The 19,414-nt window shown below is 42.7% G+C and overlaps 1 protein-coding gene across 1 annotated transcript in view; it reads right to left on the reverse strand.

Annotated features, from left to right (window-relative positions):
• Nucleotides 1–19,414, reverse strand: part of LOC118585633 (serine/threonine-protein kinase TNNI3K) — a 269,798-nt gene that overhangs the window by 96,697 nt on the left and 153,687 nt on the right. The window contains exons 18-19 of the mRNA XM_036190397.1: nt 2,148–2,200; nt 1,797–1,849 (exon numbers count right to left, since the gene is read on the reverse strand). Coding sequence (XP_036046290.1) covers nt 1,797–1,849; nt 2,148–2,200 — 106 coding nt within the window. The remainder of the gene's footprint in view (nt 1–1,796; nt 1,850–2,147; nt 2,201–19,414) is intronic.

Raw genomic sequence — 19,414 nt, forward strand, 5'->3', positions numbered from 1 at the left:
CAAGGACTCACTCACTTGTCAGTATGTTGACACTGGAGAGTAGCAAAAGCCTTAAGAAGCAGGGCTCATGAAGATTATTATAGGACACCCGGGGTCCTGACAACTAATTAGAAGATATTGAACATTCCTGTAGCCCTTCCACTAGTTCTTGCAAGAGCAAGGTTAGACCTTCCCTCTTTTCTGGCTTTCTATTTGGCCATTTGAGTTCCGCACACACTTGCTTATACTGTCTGTTGTACATGTTTAGGATTGGTGCAGACTGTGATGGTCCTCACTGGAAGGCAGCATGTTTTCTAAGCTTCTGGCCTCCCAAATTGTGAGATAGTTTGTTTTTCTTTATAATAATGACTAAACTTGAGTGTTTTGATATAGCAATGGAAAATTGCATACTACGGTGTGGAACTGAAGGCATCAGCACACTTACATGTTCATGATGAGATTCCTTTCTCCCTCCCTCCATCCTTCCCTCTGGCCTATAGGACATGTCCATGATGTCAAGCTATTTGAAGTTTTCCAGTACAGCTTGGTTCCTCATTTATCCCTTGCCCTTGTTTATGCTGTTCCCCCTGTCTCCATGCTCTTCCAGCTCCTCCATCTCTTGATGAATGCCTGTTCACCCTGCTGAGCTCTCCTGGTGCTCTGTGAAACTTCCAGGGTATTTTAAATCTGTTCTTCCCTGTGCTGGCCACACTGACAAATGGGCTCCTTGCAATCAAGAAGGAAACTCATTCATGTTTTGCATTTCTGTCCTTTGAGCAACTCCAGACACAAGGTAAATGCTTGTTGAATGAATAAGTGTGCACACAAAACATGGAGGAAGAGGTGGTGGGGGGTGCTACAAGAGGGAATGTGCCCAGTGGGGTCAAGTCTCCCTGAGCCTCACAAGGTGAGACATTTTCACCCCAGCATGGTGTGGGGAGGGCCCCAGACAGGGCTCACTATACCCAGAGTGTCCCAGGGATGTGCAGGTGCCAAGGATGGGGAAATGGATGGATGGCTCCTATGCTGATGCAGGAAGCATCTTCTGGTGGAAAAAGAAAGCTGCAGAGTAGCCCTGGGATCAGAAACGAATGAGATGGCAGAGAGTTGCCAGGAAGGAGATTTGGATTGCATTTTGTGGGCACTGCTGAGAGCGCATCTGCCCAGCAACATTACCAGGTGCATTCGGATCTGAGGTGATAGACGCGCACACTGAAAGTGTAAAAGAAGCAAAGCCACAGATAGAGGTGGTTGAGTAATGAGTGAGGCAGGCCAGGTAAGGGGCGGGGTTTCCTCAAGAGGAGTCCAGGGAGAAGCCAGGCTGCTTGTTTAGGGGAGTGAAGTTGGGGTAATGGGGGAGCCAGGGATGAATTGGGTGAGTTAAGGCAATCTGGGAACAAGTATCACTGTCTTACATTATAACTTATGTTTTGATTAGGCATCAATGCTCACTTATAGGACCTGTTACCTGATAACTCTGATGGGGAGACCCATGAATCCTGAGTGGATGCTGCTGAGCCATTGGTCACCTGTTAGCTCTCCCACTCCACATGTTCATTACCTGTGACAGTCAATGACCAGTGCCTGATGGTGCTTACAGGTTACAATTGGAACACGTTCACTGAGAGTTTATCTACAACATTTTCTAAATAAGGACTTCTCAAATAGTAATTTTGGAGTTTTATGAAAATGAAACCCTAAAACTTATCCTGCCACCTATAAGAACATTTCCTGGCTAAGGCTACTCCTGCCTTCCTTCCTCCCACACTGACTTCACACATTTTAATTGTTTAACAAGGAACAAGAAAGCCACACACCCCAGGCTGTTTTGTCATGTTGTCCTCATCCAGCGACTGCAGAAATCTTGATTCTAAAGGGAAGAAAAAAACAAGTCCACGTCAAAGGAAGTGTCCCAAGTCCTTGGTCCAAGATCATAGCAAAACTATGAAGACCCAGGAAGCCTTTGTCTTATTCAAATTTTCACTTCCCTGTTTTCAGCCTTGATAGCAAAGAAGAAAATATAAGTGCAAATGGCATGCATTCCAAGTGCAAGGTCAAACTGAAATTTAAATAGAAATACAAAAGGTGTGAAATCTGTTTCCAGATTATTGCAACGGGTATGAATGAAGAAAGGATGGTGTTTGGGGCTGTGTTTCTGGGAGTCTTACCTCCAAAATCTGCCACCACAGCATGGCCGTCCTCGTAGAGAAGAATGTTGTGACTGGGAAAGAAGTACACTTTGCATAAGCTTCATTGAGTCTTTTTCTCAGGCCATCACTTTCTTACCACAAAGATGAAATGTACTAACTCTGATGCTCTTGGTTGTTGTTGATTCAGAAAAGGGATTTGCAAAATGTGGTCATGTTCTAATTCCTATTGACAGGGTGAAGAATTTCTGCTTCCAGCCCGGTGGTGGTGGTGCACACCTTTAATCCCAGCACTCAGGAATCCCAGCACTCAGGAGGCAGACCCAGGCGGATCTCTGTGAGTTTGAGGCCAGCCTGGTCTACAGAACAAGATCCAAGACAGGCACGAAAACTACACAGAGAAACCAAACAAACAAACAAAAAATTCTGCTTCTAAGAACCCTCTAAGCTTGTCAACAGGCCTTGTTAGTTGATATACAGTTCCTCAGCTCACAAAGCCCTGTTTAAAAATGCAGCTCTGGGTAGACAAGGCATGGAATGTGCTAGATTTGTAACTGGCATGCAGTTAATGTGCTCTTAAGAGCAGTCATCTGAGCTAGAACCTTGGGATCCACGTGATGGAAGAACATTAAACCCTGCACATTATCCTCTGACCTTCACATGTGCTTTGTGACCTTGTATGTGCTCACCCCCAGACCCCCTCACTAAATACATGTAAAGTAGCTTTTTTTATATATAAGAAGGAAAGATATGGAAGATATCCTGGACCCGAGATACCATTTTAATACAACAGACTACAGCTAAGGCTTGTTAAATGATGTCAGCTACACTACAGTTTAAAAAGTGAGCAAGGCACTAAAACCACTCTTACAGAAGAACTCCATAAGATCAGGAGACTATCAGAGAATATTTGAAATGTTTTTAGTGTAAGATAAAAGGGAACCATGTGAGGATGATGCACATGCCAATCAATCAGCTTGGCTGTTGTCATCATTTCCATGTCTGTCAGTAAGTATCACATGATACTCTGTAAATAAGAACATCTGGGGTTTTGTCAACCTTGTCTCCATAGTTCTGAGAAAAGTATCCCTTTTGTGAGATAGATCAAAGTTAGGGCAGTCCAGGGAGGTCATCCCTCCCACACACAGAGATCTGGCTTGTGGAACAACTTATGGAAAAGCCCATAGTGATTGACATACACTGTTCTTGAGGACCATACTTGCCTTTTAACTTTTAATCAGTGATCATGTGGTGCTCAATCCAACAGATACATCTACAACATCCCCCCCCCCACACACACACACCTAAGGCTCAGGTGTCATAGCAGAAGAGGAGACAGAGGATCCTGAAACTGCTTCTCCTAGAAATGCCAGAGAGGCTCCATTCATATTCATAAAGTCTCATTAACATGGCTGCCTAATCAAGACCTGAACAAGGACTACAATTTTGGTGTAGGAACTGAATGTTGAGTCTGTGTTTGGCTCATGCAGGAGGATTTCCAAGTCAGGAGGTAGATATCTTGGGTTTGATACTCAGTAAGAACAGGATGATCCTCGTTGACATACGGGATGCTTCCTGAGGCTCCCTTGGCTTTGCAAGATTACTCTAGAAGGCCTTTTTTTGTTTGTTTGTTTGTTTGTTTTTGTTTTTGTTTTTGTTTTTGTTTTTCGAGACAGGGTTTCTCTGTGTAGCTTTGCACCTTTCCTGGAACTCGTTTTGGAGACCAGGCTGGCCTTGAACTCACAAAGATCCGCCTGCCTCTGCCTCCCGAGTGCTGGAATTGATTAAAGGTATGCACCACCACTGCCCAGCTAGAAAGCTTTTGGTATTGTGAATGATCTTGGAGAATACATAATACATTTTATAAATGCCAAAATTTAATGTGTGTTCAAAGTGACTTCAGCTGAGATGGCAGAGCATAGGAGTATTTGAGCATGTCAAAGCAGGCAACTCTGGGATGCTATTTTCAGCTCCAAATTACACATTGGTAGGTGTAATGAGGACAATGCTGTTATAACCAAGAAATCTCAGACCAATAGGAAGATCCCATTTAGATATAGGCTCATTCGAAGAGCTGCACAGCCCACGGCCTGTCAAGGGAGTGTGGGTGTTAGATTTCACCTAGAACACTTAAATATATGTTGAACAAAGTTGTACCAGCCACAGTAAAATCATGGTTAGCCCCTGCCAATTATTTTATTGTTAATTCCAATTAGTGAGCAAGAATAACAATTGAAGCCTTGTCTTTAATAGCACAAACTTTCCTGGAAAGTTTTACAGATGGAGCTATTCTAGGCAACTGCATGGAAAGACCATGGAACCTTAGTATGTCTCTCCAATATAAGCCTTGACACAGTACTTCAGACCCCAAGCCAAGGCTCTCAAGCACTGGATCCTCACAATTTATTTGTCTCTACTTCTTGTTGGGTAAATATATGTTACTAAGAATAATTACACCAGCTACCTAGACTTGTGGTGGAATGGTTAAAAACCTTCTCTATGAAAGAAACATAATGCCTGACTGATAACACCAGCCTCAGTGTTGTGTATGCCCAGAGAAGAATTTGGCCTCTAATCTGCTTGGTGGATTGTGGTGTGTGTGGGGGGGCATGGGTCTGAAGGCAATGATTAAATCTTGGTCACTGATGATCTTTTAGCATCTTCACTATGCTGTTTTACATACAAACATGCTTAATACATGTTTATTGAATGAATAAGCTTGTGGAATAATTTTTTGTACACTGTGAAGATGTGTCACTTGGATTGGTTTAATAAAAAGCTGAATGGTCAATAGCTAGGCAGGATTTTTGGGACAGAAGGAGGAGGAGGTTGCCAGCCAGACATAGAGGAAGTAGGATGTTTAGAAGGAGAGGTAACAGCCATGAGCCACATGGAAGGATATAAATAAGTAGAAATGGGTTAATTTAAGTTATAAGAACTATTTAGAAACAAGCCTAAGTTATTGGTCAAGCTTTCCTAATGAATAAGAAGTCTCTGTGTCATTATTTGGGAGCTGTATGGTGGGAAAGAGAAAAATCTACAATAAGTGCAGTCATTGACACCAAAGATAGACTTTGCCACTACAGAGGATAACCACCACAATGTGATAGCATAAAGGTCTACCCTGGGATAATTCAGTACTTGCTAAATAATGCTTATCACTCTGCAAATGAATACTTCAGACCCAGAGAATAGGGATGATCGAGTTTAGTTCTTACAGAAAGGGTGGAAAGCTCAGAATTTTAGTGTATCAACACAGCCTGGAGAGCTGCAGAGTGTGAACCTAGATTTCATTTTCTTTAGGTTATCATCTCAGATGTTAGAATAGTCCCTGAAAAATAGTAAATGGTCAATGAGTCATGCCTATGTGCTTTTCCCCACGGCATGCTTTCTGTTAGCATGCCACTCTAGAAGATGCAAAGTGTACATATTATGGATTTCATCTTCATGGAATTTATAATCTGCTAGTGAAAATAAAGATGAATGTTTTCAAAGAAAATAGTATGGGTTAAGAAAAGGTTTAGCTTTGAAGGAGGCTTTGAAGAGCAGTCAGCTATTACATCTACAGATATGTGGTGAGATTTTGTCACAGGCAGCCTGAGGCTGGGTGCATACTGCAGTGAGGACACAAGGCAGGAAGAGCCTCAGAGAGGACACTGAATCTTGGGAAGATCTTGGCAAAGGCAAGAGTTGTGTGTGAGAGAGGAATTATAAAAGTAAACATTCCAAACCAAAGAAAACATACTACAAAAAAGGGAATATTTGCATAAAAATAGGATTGAATTGTGAGGATCAGAGAGGACTTCTGAATGGCCAATAACAGCAGCTCTCGGGTTGAGTATGCCCAGAGAAGAATATGCATTAAAACCTGAAGCCAGCCAGGGCCTCAGAGTTGCCATCACTGTCAGTAAGAGGCTGACTTCATCTGCAAGGTGCAATAAACTGTCAGGTTTTAGTAATTTGTACACTGTAGGAATCAGAGGCAGTAAGAGAGAGGAAGGCAATACAGTGAGAAATGGTCAAGTGCTACCTGAAGGGATTTAGCAGGCCCAAGGATGGCAAACATGGTGCCAGCAGTTTTCTTTGCTTTACTCTTCTCCCGTGTTCCCTCTGCCTTCCTAAATCATTGGATTAGATTCCTAAAGCTAGCTGCTAAGGTCTATTCTCTTATTTGGGCACTTCCTCCTCCTGAGGCTGACCATGAAGGTCCTGCTGCCAAAGTATTGAAGTCCAGCAATCAAAGCTCCTTTTTGGATACCATAATTAACATGCCCAAGCAAAATTAACCAATTCTTCCTAACACAGGGTCCCCCCTTTCTCTTCATAAACTGCCATTTGTCTAAGGGTCATGTCTGTCTCCTCTCCATCCAGAGGCAGTCCCATGTCCCTCTGGGGCAAATATCCCTCCCTCCCTTCTTCCTTTGCCCTCCTCCTCGGTCTCCCATCTTTGCTTCTCATTCCCTGCCCTTTGTCCCTCTGGAGCAAATAAATCTCCCTTGTGCTGAGAACTTGGTCTTGGGGTGTGTTGTTAGGACTTTGAGGTCCTTTCACTAGAAAAGAGCTCCTGTGGGAAAGCATCTATTGTTTTCAATAGTCACACTGGAGTCTATTAGGAATCTTTGCTGCAGGTGAGAAACAGACAGAGGACCAAATCAGATGCCCCACATCTCTGCTGCTTAGAGGTGGAACTAGCAGTTAAAATTCAGGTTTCAAAGTCAATCAGACCCCAAGGAAGACCCACAAACACCCAATTTCAGTAATGAGATGAAGAGTCAATGTGAACCAAGCCCTCCTCCTCCCCAGAGCTGTGCCGAAGTCAAGGCTCTGTAAGGAGTATGCAGATGGACAAAGACCAGTGGCTACAGACAAAGGCCTGGGAAGTTAGTCTAACATGGCGTCAGAGCCTGCAAGCTATCGGCAGCATTTGGAGCTAGAAATACAAGACAAAGCTGGGAATTATGGCCTTTCTTCCTCCCCACCCTTATAGACCACTCATTGAGTCTTGAACACAAAAGCACTTTATCCAGGAAAAAGCCTCATGTGTGCTAGGTAACGGGTGTCTTTGGAAGTGGGGTGGCATTTACAATAGAACCAATTTTATTGTGGGATATTTTCATCCCCTCTTAGCCCTAGAGACTCTCTCCCCATCTCCACTGTCTGATCTTGCAAAGCTGTTGCTTTTTTTAACAAGAAGCATGGTTTCAGCTCACCTAAAACCGTCTTTGTTCACCCAGCTACACTGATGCTGCCGTGTCTGGACTTGGCACCAGCTTCGTCCTCAACCGTGAAGTTCAGCAAGAGTCGGTTGTTTACGCAACATAAGTATTTGTCTCTTTGAAGTGCCTGTTCCTCACAGATTACCCACCCCCCAAAGCTCTTTAACCTCAACAAGGCATACACTTTACAGAATATAAAGTATAACCCAGGGCAAGATTTATTCCATCCAACTAAGCCGAGAGAGTAGAATCCATGTTCTGACCTTCACAGCTTTCTAGCTAGGAAAATAGTCTCAGAAAAGAGTAAGCTATCTGCAATTGTTTTGTGTGTGTGTGTGTGTGTGTGTGTGTGTGTGTGTGTGTGTGTGTGGAGAGAGAGAGAGAGAGAGAGAGAGAGAGAGAGAGAGAGAGATCTTTTAGTAGTTTTCTCTTTGCCAAGAGTGAATAGAAGCTAAATTTTACTAGTTTCTTTTCCATAAAGGAAAATTTTCTTCAACCTCAGAACTGAATTAATTTAATGAAGCCATTATGTGAGGATCAGGAGTCTTTTCATTATAATTGCCTGTATTGAAAATTTATCTAAAGTGCTCAAATGATTCATAATCAGTTGGATATGTGCTGTAGCCCAATGCTAATTGTCACTATTAATCAGACTGGCCTGATTATTAGGCCATTTCCCGATTCTGATTTCCTCCCAGATCTGGACTGAAGTTCATGGCTAGACCTAGAAGGAGAGAGGTGACTACTCTCACTCCACTACCACTAAGTGTTTTTACAAAAGTCATTAAAATGCATAAATATTAATTTAGTTTTTTTTTTTTTTCCTGAGTTACAAAGCCATGTAATTGCCTGTGTCAGTCACTACTAACAAACACTGGTTTAAGGGATAACCTCTCAGTGTCCTTATTTGGAGAGATGACTGCCCGGCTGAGTAAATCTAATGACAGTGCAGAGCTTCCCAGACATGCTGCAGGCCAGCTTTCCGAGGTATCCCTCAAGGTGATTAACTCATGATTAAAGAACTGGCAACCAGCAGGCCTGGAAGCATTCCAAGGGTTAAGTCAGTGGAAGCAATTAGGCTTCAATTTCAATCTCATCTCGCTGTGAAAGTCATTAGTTTACAAACACATCTTCCTGACAAGCCATCATTCACACTCTAAGCCGAGGAATCCTGGATCTGCCACCAGCCTGCCTGCCTGCCACACCTCTCCTGCAGTGTGTGGAGATGGCTGGGTTTCCTCCAAGTGCAGGCTTCTTACTGGGGCATCCTACCTCCTCGACCTTCAACACAGTGACACTGTTCCCTACTGAGCATGGGTCCTGTTGAGCTGAATGTCATCTCAGACTGGGACCCAAACATCCTGAACCTCTGTCTGGGGCTCAAATGTGATGCAGACACTGACTCAGCCTTTAATATGAACTCACAACTACTTCCTTTGTAATTCCACGTCTTTTCTAAAACTTACTTTGGAGTCATCTAGATAAGTTCTTGGCAGCTACATGTGTGTTCTTTTATGGGTTCGTTTTGATCCCTTTGTGTCTCCAATTTGTGGCTCTGATTCCATTTGTCCCTATCTTTGCTTCCCTGTTCCTGTGTTTCACCAGCATGTGCATACACATGCGTGCGCGTGTGTGCACGCGCGCGCGCGCACACACACACACACACACACACACATAGACACAGACACACATACACACACAAAAACACACACATAGACACACACACATAGACACATACAAACACATGCACATAGACACACAGATACACACATACAAACACATAGACACACACACAAACACACACATAGACACACACACATAGACATACACACACACATGCACACAAACACACATAGACACACACAGACACACAGACACACACACATACACACACAAAAGCACACACATAGACACACACACAAACACACACATAGACACACACACATAGACACACACACACACACACACACACACACACATAGACACACACAGACACACAGACACACATACACACACACATACACACACAAAAGCACACACATAGACACACACACAAACACACACATAGACACACACATGCACACACACACATAGACACACACAGAGACACAGACACACATACACACACAAAAACACACACATAGACACACACAAACACACACATAGACACACACACATAGACATACACACACACGCACACACACACATAGACACACACACAGACACAGACACACATACACACACAAAAACACACACAGACACACAGACATACACACATAGACACACACACAATGCACATACATAGACACACACACACAGACACACACAAAAGCACACACATAGACACACACAAACACATGCACATAGACACACAGATACACACATACAAACACATAGACACACACACAAACACACACATAGACACACACACAGACATACACACACACGCGCACACACACACATAGACACACACACATAGACATACACACACACGCGCACACACACAGACACACATACACACACACATACACACACAAAAGCACACACATAGACACACACACATAGACATATACACACACACACGCACACACACACATAGACACACACAGAGACACAGACACACATACACACACAAAACACACACATAGACACACACAGACATACACACATAGACACACACACACATGCACATACATAGACACACACACACACACACATACACACACACACACACACACCACACTTTTGTCCTTTAATCCCTTAGGCCTTTTAGCTATTTGGACAGTAACTAATGATCCAAACCATTCCCTTCAGGGTAGAAGTCCTGGGGTTATTATCCAGAGCAACATAGAAACACATTTAGATTGGGAACTTTCCTGGCAAGTATTCATAGATGCTGTAAGGTAACTGGGCCATTGGAAGCCCCCTTGATTTGGGCTGTGTGGTGGTTGAATAAGAAGTGTCCTCTACAGTATCATGTGTTTGAAAACTTGTTTCCCAGATGAGGGCTGTCTGAAGAGGTCATGGGGAGGGATAGCACTGCACTGGGGAAGTACACTATAGGAGGGGGTATTTCTGAGAGTTCACACCTCTCCTCCTTCCAGTTCAGTCCTTCTGCTTCAGGTTTGTGGTTGAAGATGTGAGCACTCAGCTTCTTGCTCCAGCTGCCTGCTCTCACACCTCCTGCACCATTATGGACTATCCCTTTAAAACCAGAAGCCCAGATAAAGTCTCCCTTCATGTGCCTTGTTCGTGACATTTTATCATAGTGACAGAAAAGTAACTAATACAGGCTGTTCACAGGAACCAAAAAACCTTGAGCTCTGCTTTAGAACCCAACAGGGACCTTGTTCCCATTCTTGAATCCTTCCTTTTTCATTCTTTGGATCTCACCGTTATCTACCCAGTGGCTCTTACTGTATCTACAAAGTACCCCAGGATTTCTACTTTGTACCCCCATATTCCAGGACTCCTACTGTGTACAAATAATTCTTTGTTGTTCTTTCGCAAGATAAGTAAAGTTTGTGGAAATCCCTTACGATTTTATTTCACCAGAGTCCTCTGTTCTTGTCAAGCTCCAGAGAACCAGAGCTTAGGTTTCCCTATCAGTCCCTTAAAGACATAGAATGTTACCCTTGCACAGAACATCACTCTGCAACTTTGTGTGAGGATAGAGCTGACTTAGTCTGGGTTTTGTATAGAACTGACTTAGTCTGGTTTCTGTGAGGGTAGAGCTGACTTAGTCTGGCTTCATGCAGACTGACTTTGTTATTTCCCACAGGTTTGCAGGAAGAGCTTATTCACAGTGTGGCAGCCCACAGGTAATCAGGGATGGCAATGCATAGGTCCCAACAGTGAAAGAGAAGCAGCTTTCCCAATGCTCAGAATTATGAACTTCTAAATGCCAAAAGCCTAATTTCACTCAACTCTTGGAAACCATAGAAACAGAACACTCCAATAAATGCAAAGGATTGCAGAGCCTTGGCTCCTCCTAAAACAAACTTCTGTCTGTAGGTAGAATTATATTTGAAAGCTTACCCCAAAGGCTCTGGATTTGTCCCAGTGCCAGTGGGATTGAAGATATAGATTATGAGATCAGTATCGTGCTTCAACCTGCTTTTTGAGGGCAATGTGCAAAAAAGCTTCACTCAACATTTGCTCAGAATATGGAATGCAAGTGGTAGAATGTGCGCTCTGAGGTAATCTAAGCACCCACACGTGACCTTACTGAGAGGAGTCTGCGAGTAAGTACCCTAGAAGAAGCAAACGCTTATTTCCATCTTTTAACAAGTGCAGTTATTTGTCATTTTAATAGAAATTAGTCTTATGGGGATTTTTAGGAAAAAAGCTATAAAGTGAGACATTCTTAAATGCTGAAGTAACAGGGAATTTCACAAATGACAGCTGAGAGTTTCTCACACAAGGTTTCTCTTACTTCCATCTGAAATTAAGTCTGGAAGAAGGGATGTTAGAAGACATCACCTTGTCTGCATCTTCTTCATGGTATTCAGCATACTTCAGTGCATTGGGATCATGGATGAACAGGGACTTCTGATTTCAGGTACAAGTCTAGGAAACCTAAATTTGTGAGTCATGAGCGGCCAATGAAAGAATCTTTTTGCACAAAGTACATGGGCCACTTTGAAGAATAAAGAAAATGGCTAATAATCAATGGTATCCATTTATGTATAATGAAAGGTTAGCTAGTCTGGTTGCTAAAAGAAAGTTACTATTCCAAAATAATCAAAGAAACTTCTAAATGTGCTCTGTCACTGTGACAAGAACACAATTTCCTCATTTCCTTTCGAACACTTAGCTGCAGAAATGTTAAAGACATCAACTTTCCTAGAGAAGAAACACATCTCCAAATTTGAAAGAGAGCCAATGTGTTCTAGAACAACACACTGGTGGGAAAACTGTGTCAAGGTCTCTGCAGCAGAAGTGTGACTTAGACAAGCATGTAACACATGCCACAGGTGCTATTCAAGAATTAGAAGTTGTCCTAGTTAGCCTTAATTGACCATTTGGCATGGACTGGAGACATTTCTACAGGGAGTCCCATTTAAGGGTCAAGTTGGTCAGTGGTCTTGACTGAGAGAGTGCCTTGATTAGCAATAGCTGTACAAGGAAGGGCCGAACCCACTGTAGGAGACACAAGTTCTTAGGCAGGCAGTCTGGAGTGTACAAAAAGTAAGCATGAGCTCAAGGAATCTATCAAACTCCCTCCATAGGTAGTTCTTGCTGTGCTTCCTTGGTTATGATGAGCTATCTTCTGATTTCAAGTAATGCTTCATTAAATAGCAAACCTATCTACCTTCGGGTTCCTGCCCTGAATTTCTTACCTCAACAATGGACTGTGGCCTGGAAATAAAAGCTAAATAACCATTTTCTTCCCTTATGCTGCTTTTGATCTTATGATTCCCTTATGCTGTTTTATTACAGCAACAGAACAAAGCCAGAAGAGGAGGTATATTAGAGGTTCTGAGATGATCGTTTGTTCTGAAAAGAAAAACTCTTAATATCTTCTCCCTAAGCCCCTAGCAAAGCAATGGACCTTCCCCCTGCTCAGCTGATATTTCCCAAACCTCATGGACCATAGCACCTCCACCCTATGCTAAGAAGAAACACAGATGCTCAAAAGATAATTCCTTGACTTTGTCTTGTCACAAGAGTCCTCTCAAACATAGCTCAGAATCCAGATCCAAGACAATTCCTTGGCAACTTGCCAAGGACCTTTTGAGTACTTACTTGGTGCTTAGGCATAAAGAAGTCTGTCTGTTATATTAAAATTCAGTCTCAAATAGCAATAGGAAAATGAGGGGTGGGTGTGGGTAAACAAGGTCACAGGAAAGAAATGACAACCTATGGGAAAGACAGTCTTGAGAAAGGAAACTATGTAAGTGTGGCATGGCAGACACCATTGATATTATGTCTACCATATTATCTGCTGAAGGTCCTTGAAATCTTGACGTTAGTGTACCAGAGAGAGAAGGAGCCCTTCAGATCCCAGAAGGCAGACCAATGGGAAAGAAGCTTTGGTTAGATCACTGTACTTTTCTCATTACGATGGCCAGCTTTCTGATATCCCTTCTGCCAAAGGGAAGTATTGTGGTGGGGGACACTCAAACTCTCGTAGAAGGTAGACTAGTGTGGTGGGAACCAAGCAGCTTTTCCTTCTCTGTCTGGATTATTTGATGCTCTTCATAGCCCCATTGGTCAATTCTGAGGGAAAAAGGAAGCCAATTTACCCCTAAATATATGAAAGTTTGGGCTCTGACAGACAAACTCAGATTCTTGGTCCAGATTCCTTCCCTCTGTCTCTATGTGCTTTTGATTTAAATAAAATCTGGATGAATGTTGAACCTCTAATTCTCCTTTTTTGTATATTCTTTAAATTAGCAGAGAAAAATAATCCATCCCTGGGATCCTGGGTGACCACACCATAATAGCGTCATGCTTGCACTAAGCAGAATGTGGCAATACTTAGAGTAGCAGTTGGGAAGTAGCAGGGTTTTATCAACAAATTCAGCTTCCTGTGCTGAGTGAAGCAGGCCTAGACTTGGGCAAGTCACTGTAAGTATGCAGTCACAGCCACACCATGCCATGTACAGGCCTTGCTCCTGTACAGTTCACCCTCCAAGGAGTGTCCTCTCACCTCTCAGAAGGCTCCACAGTAAAGGTTTTAAGATGTTTTGGTTTCAGGGGATTTTGTATGCAGCTCTTTAAGAACAGGGATTAGGATTTGGGAGGAAATACCATTTGCCTATTGGAGTATTTGACCTGGATGCTTCCCCTTGGTACCTTTATCCCTGCTCAGCAAACACAGAGAAGCTTAAAGCTTCATTTCTACAAGAACATAGGTTAGAAATGTGCTTATTCTCATAGGCTTTCCATCAAGGGCACTTTGAAAATTCAAAAAGAACAGACAAATGTATGTTTTAAAGACTCACTGAGCCACTCAGTGTCTCTGTGACTGTCAGGAAGATGTACTGTGGATTTCTTCTCAGACACAAGGCAGTCTCTTCCCGGGGCAGAGGTATTAGTCACAGGGATGTAAGCTGAGGGCTGTGGTGGCTGAAGAATGGACTGTGTGACTGTCCTCTGAATAACACAGGCTCCTTCTTGCTTTATTCTTCTCCTTGCTTACACTGCCTCCTCCAAGTTGGATGGATCCACATCTATCTTTCCCTCTAAATGAATATTCCCACTTTTCAGAATTCTGCTCAGTGTTTGAGTCTCTTCCTGGCTCTGAGATCATGTCATTTACTACCAGTAAGATGATAAGACCCCAGAAGCTAGAGTTAGGAGCTGGGGAAGTTACTGGTGACAAATATATTATTTAAAATTTCTTATCTGGGGGTGGTGAGATATGATCTTATTTAGCTCAGGATGCCCTCAGATTTGCTATTTACACAAGGATGATCATAAACTCCTGATCCTCCTGCCTGAACATCTGAAGAGTTGGGGTTAAATGCATGTTCCACCATTCCTGCCTCAAAACTTCTTCCTGATGCTGGAGGAATATGGGATAAGAAAGAGCGAGAGCCAGGGAAGTTTTTTTTTTTTTTTTTTTTTTTTTTTTTTTTTTTTTTTTTTTTTTTTTGTGGTGATTGCATGCTGGGCAGCTATCTATAAACTCTTTACAATGGAATTCTGACATTTATTCATACCAAATTGTTGTTGTGTATTTTCTATAAATGTTCACATTTGTGATTTAAACCTTCTAGGGTTTAAAACCGTAATCCCCCTTCTTTAGTTTTATCTGTATGCTTTCTGTGTGGTCAACATTTCTTCAACAAATATTTGAAGGATAGTTATTTGGCTTTAGTCTATGGTTACATATTGTACAAGAGCCAGCTTTCCAAACAATTCACCTTTACAGTAAAGATAAAAAAATTAGTTAACTTCTCTCCACTGTTCTGTGTTAGCCAGATCTCCCATGCCTTTCTTGACCAGCTAATTCCTAGCCTTGTCTTAGGAGCAAGCTTAGGGATGGCCTGCTTTTGACAACCTTCTTCAAACAATATAATTTCCACCAGTGGATCTGAATTGAATACATGTCACTGTGTTCAATTTTATGTTCAGCAATTATTACACTTTTTTTTCTGGATCATTTTGTTTTTGTAGATACTATTGGATAGACATACAAATAATGTAGGACTTATAACCTATTTCCCCAGTGTATTAAAAACATTTGTAAGCCACTTCGTACCTTTTTTTGTTTTGTCTTGGTTTTAGTCTTGATATTTGAAGATAGGGTCTCTCTGTGTAGCCTTGGCTGTTCTGAATCTCGTTCTATAGAACAGGCTGGCCTTGAACTCAGAGATCTGCCTGCCTCTGCCTCCAGAGTGGAGTGCCGGGATTGGCCACCACCACTTGTACCTTTTATCTCCAAGGATTAGAGAATTTATAGTAGCTCAAGAGGCTTTTAGGATGTGACCAATAGAAAGTCTTTGTTGTCTTTTTGCGTTATTGTAAGGTTTTCTGCTTTGGCATCTTTTACAAGCTACTCTCTTCACCCTGTTACAGTGGCTCCTTTCCCCCATTGCACCCTTAAATCCTTCTGGTAAACACTAAGTCTCACCAGGTGTTTTGGTCTTTGTGCCACAAAACACTGTTGGGCTGTTCCCCTTGGTTGAAGCTAGCTCCTGATCTCTTGGTGCCTGACATCAGCACAAATTAAGCCACAAAATAAAATATAGGAACATCCTTGCTTCTCCTTCCTCTTAAACCACCTCACCAAGTGTTCATATATCCTGTTATGTTTATGGAACATGTTCTCATCTATCTCTTGTGTTTTCTGTGTCTTTCCCAATTCAATAGAGGGTAATCATTCCCCTTTTACAGGTGATTTAGAATTTGCATATTAGTAGAAAAGAGCATTACAGATCATCCCCATTCAGAAGGAGGCATGGTCTTTATGTACCACATGACTTCAGAAGCTTTCGGAAGCCAGAACAGGGTATTGGATCTCTTGGCACTGGAGCTGTCAATGATTGTGAGCCACTAGGTGGGTGCCAGGAACTCAGGTCCTCTGCAAGAGCAGGGCTCTTTCTGCTGAGTTAGTTCCCAGAGCCTCCATGGCTATCTTACACAGTAGTGCTGATACTTCACTTGAAAATTGAGGAACTGATGCTGAAAATGCTTTTCTTAAGGCCACATACTTGGTAAAGGGGTCAGATTCCCAATCAGAATTCCCATTGAGTTGGCTTCTTCCAAATTCATTTGCTTTCCTTCACATGTTTTCACAGGTCAACGTAGAGTTTCTTGTAGTTAGAGTTTTCCTGCCTGGCCCAGTCAGGACAAATCTCTCTTACCCGCCAGTCCTACAGTCGCTCAGACCCAACCAAGAAAGCACACAGAAACTTACATTGTTTACAAACTGTATGGCCGTGGCAGGCTTCTTGTTATCTGCTTCTTCTATCTTAAATTAACCCGTTTCTGTTAGTCTATACTTTGTCACATGGCCTGTGGCTTACCGGTGTCTTTACATGTTACTTCTCATGGCAGTGGCGGCAGTGTCTCTCCCCAGCATTCTACTTCCCAGAATTCTCTTCTCTCTTGTCCTGCCTATACTTCCTGCCTGGCCACTGGCCAATCAGAACTTTATTTACACAGAGCGATATCCACAACAGTTTCTTGAAATAAAGTTGAATTATAAACTATGACCTAATCTGCTGTATTAGCTCAGGAATGTTTGCTTTAAACAGTTTCAGTGGAGGTATCGATGACATTAACACAATGAGAATTACAAGTCAAAGAATTACAGCAAAAACATTAGACATAGTGCCTAGGAGAAAAATCTGGATTACAGAGGATAAAAATGAAGACGTAGCAAATGGAAGGGAATAAAAGAAAGGAGTGGAGGGCAAAGAGAGGTGGAGGTCATGATGCTGGAAGGGACTTGTGGGATGTGAACAGAGAAGCTGAGTTGATGCAAGGCCAGGTAAATTGCCCAGATAGTGTTTACAAAAATGGAGAGAACAAAGTAAGCGGAACTGGACAGAGGATTTAGAGGGTAAGTGTGTTTGCTGTGTAAGCACTAGGATCTGCATTTGGATCCCTTTGCTCATGTAAAAAGCCTGGCATTAGCCAGTAGGGCATGCCAGTTACTCCAAGTGCTGTGGGAAGCAGAAACAGGAGGGTTGCTTCTGAGAGCTTGTTCCTCCAGCCCAGCTCCAGGCTTAACAAGAGATCCCATCTCAAACAAATATAGCCAAGAATGATAGAACAGGACCCCCAATACCCTCCTCTCACTTCTGTGAGCATGTGTACACAACTGCATACATATGGGCACACACCACACTGACACACACACACACACACACACACACACACACACAAATACATAACTGATGTGACTGAGCAGTTCAGCCACACATTCCTCTCACAATGGTTTCCTAATATAATCTGCTGCTTACAAAGCTTCCAGATGAAATGAAGTCAGAAGATACTTGTCATTTACTCATGAACAGCTCCTGAGGCCTCATTGTATCACACACAGAGAGAAATGATTAGCTTTCTAATGAAGTCCACAGGCCATGCAGCAGGTGGTAGATATGTGGAATTCCACACTTTCCAGCTCTGCAGAACACTGTGCTCTGAAAGCATTTGTATTTCTTTCTTTTCTTTTTGGATTTAGTTTTGGCTTGTTCATGGTAAGTCTGTTTACCTCCATGGCAATGGTAACAATAATCTGTAAAGATTGTGTCCATTTCCCCTTCACCGAAGGGCCACTGAAGACTCTGGGGTCTAGTCTCTAGTGCTGAGGGGCTGGGATGCCCTGCCCCAGACACCTGAAGTTCAGTTAGAGTGTTGTGACATGCTGTGTGTGTCTGGGACCATATTGGAATACTTGGGCTCAAATGCCAGCTCTATTTATTTATTTGTTTTAGCAGATTTGGGGAAAGAAATTAATGTATCAAGTTTCAGATTCTTCTTCTTTAGCATGGTGAGTTTTAAGTAAAGAATAAACGAAATAATCCCTGAGAACAATATTAATGAGCACAGCTGGAAGCGTGGTGTTCCTCAGTGAAGAGATAAGCCATGGGAATGAACACCAGCACTGGGAATTAAACAGCTGGCTCCTCATAGACAGACGAAAGATGGCAAGCCAAACAGTGAGTGAGTCTTCAAGGGATGATGAGGGAAATAAGCACTGTAGCTGGAGAGCTTCTCTCCAGGTCCCGCCAAGCCCCAGCAGTCCCACAGCCTACATATAAAATAATCACTCAGATACATATATTACTTATAAACTGTATGGCTGTGGCAGGCTTCTTGTTATCTACTTCTTCTATCTTAAATTAAACCATTTCTATTAACATATAAGTTGCCACATGGCTTGTGGCTTATCAGTACCTTATACATCTCACTTGTCATGGTGGCAGCTGGCAGTGTTTCTCTGCCTCAGCCTTCCACTTCCTCCAATTCTCTTCTCTTTGTCCTGCCTATACTTCCTGCCTGGCTACTGGCCCATCAGTGTTTTATTTATTACCCAATCAGAGCAATACACGTAACATACAGAACATCCCACAGTAAAGCACGTTCCTGATCTTGCACACAGAAGACGATTGCTTGAACAGCTGTATACAGTGAGCAGAGAATGAATGATCTGAGGTAGAAATCACCTTCACAGGTGGAGTCTTCCAGCAAGTGTGCCTACACTTCTGGGTTCCAAACACTAGACAGTTCCCTCTCTTCACAGGGTTCAGGCAGTGCTCCCCTTTCCAATTTTAAAAGCTCTTTCTTGGTTCTTAATTAAGGACTGCATCGGCTCCCTTGGAAAGAAAGCACAACTCCTTTAGGACAAAGGCTCTTGTTTCCATTTCTACTTCCAGGTTACTGCCCATTTCCAAGCTTTTGTCAGCATAGACAGAAGCCGATAGAATGCTGGACTTGGTGAAAGACTGAGAAAGCGTTCCATGTAGGAGTGCCTGGGGTGAAGGATATAGTGTGACTCCAAATGCCCAGCACAAGTCCCCTTTGAGTACGTGTCCTGTGTCCTTATTCCTGCCAGCTGACCAGTCAATGTCCTTATTATCGCCCTTAGCAATAGGCTGTAACTTCTTCTGC

The sequence above is a fragment of the Onychomys torridus genome, chromosome 6 (genome assembly GCF_903995425.1).
Source record: "Onychomys torridus chromosome 6, mOncTor1.1, whole genome shotgun sequence".
NCBI lineage: Eukaryota > Metazoa > Chordata > Mammalia > Rodentia > Cricetidae > Onychomys > Onychomys torridus.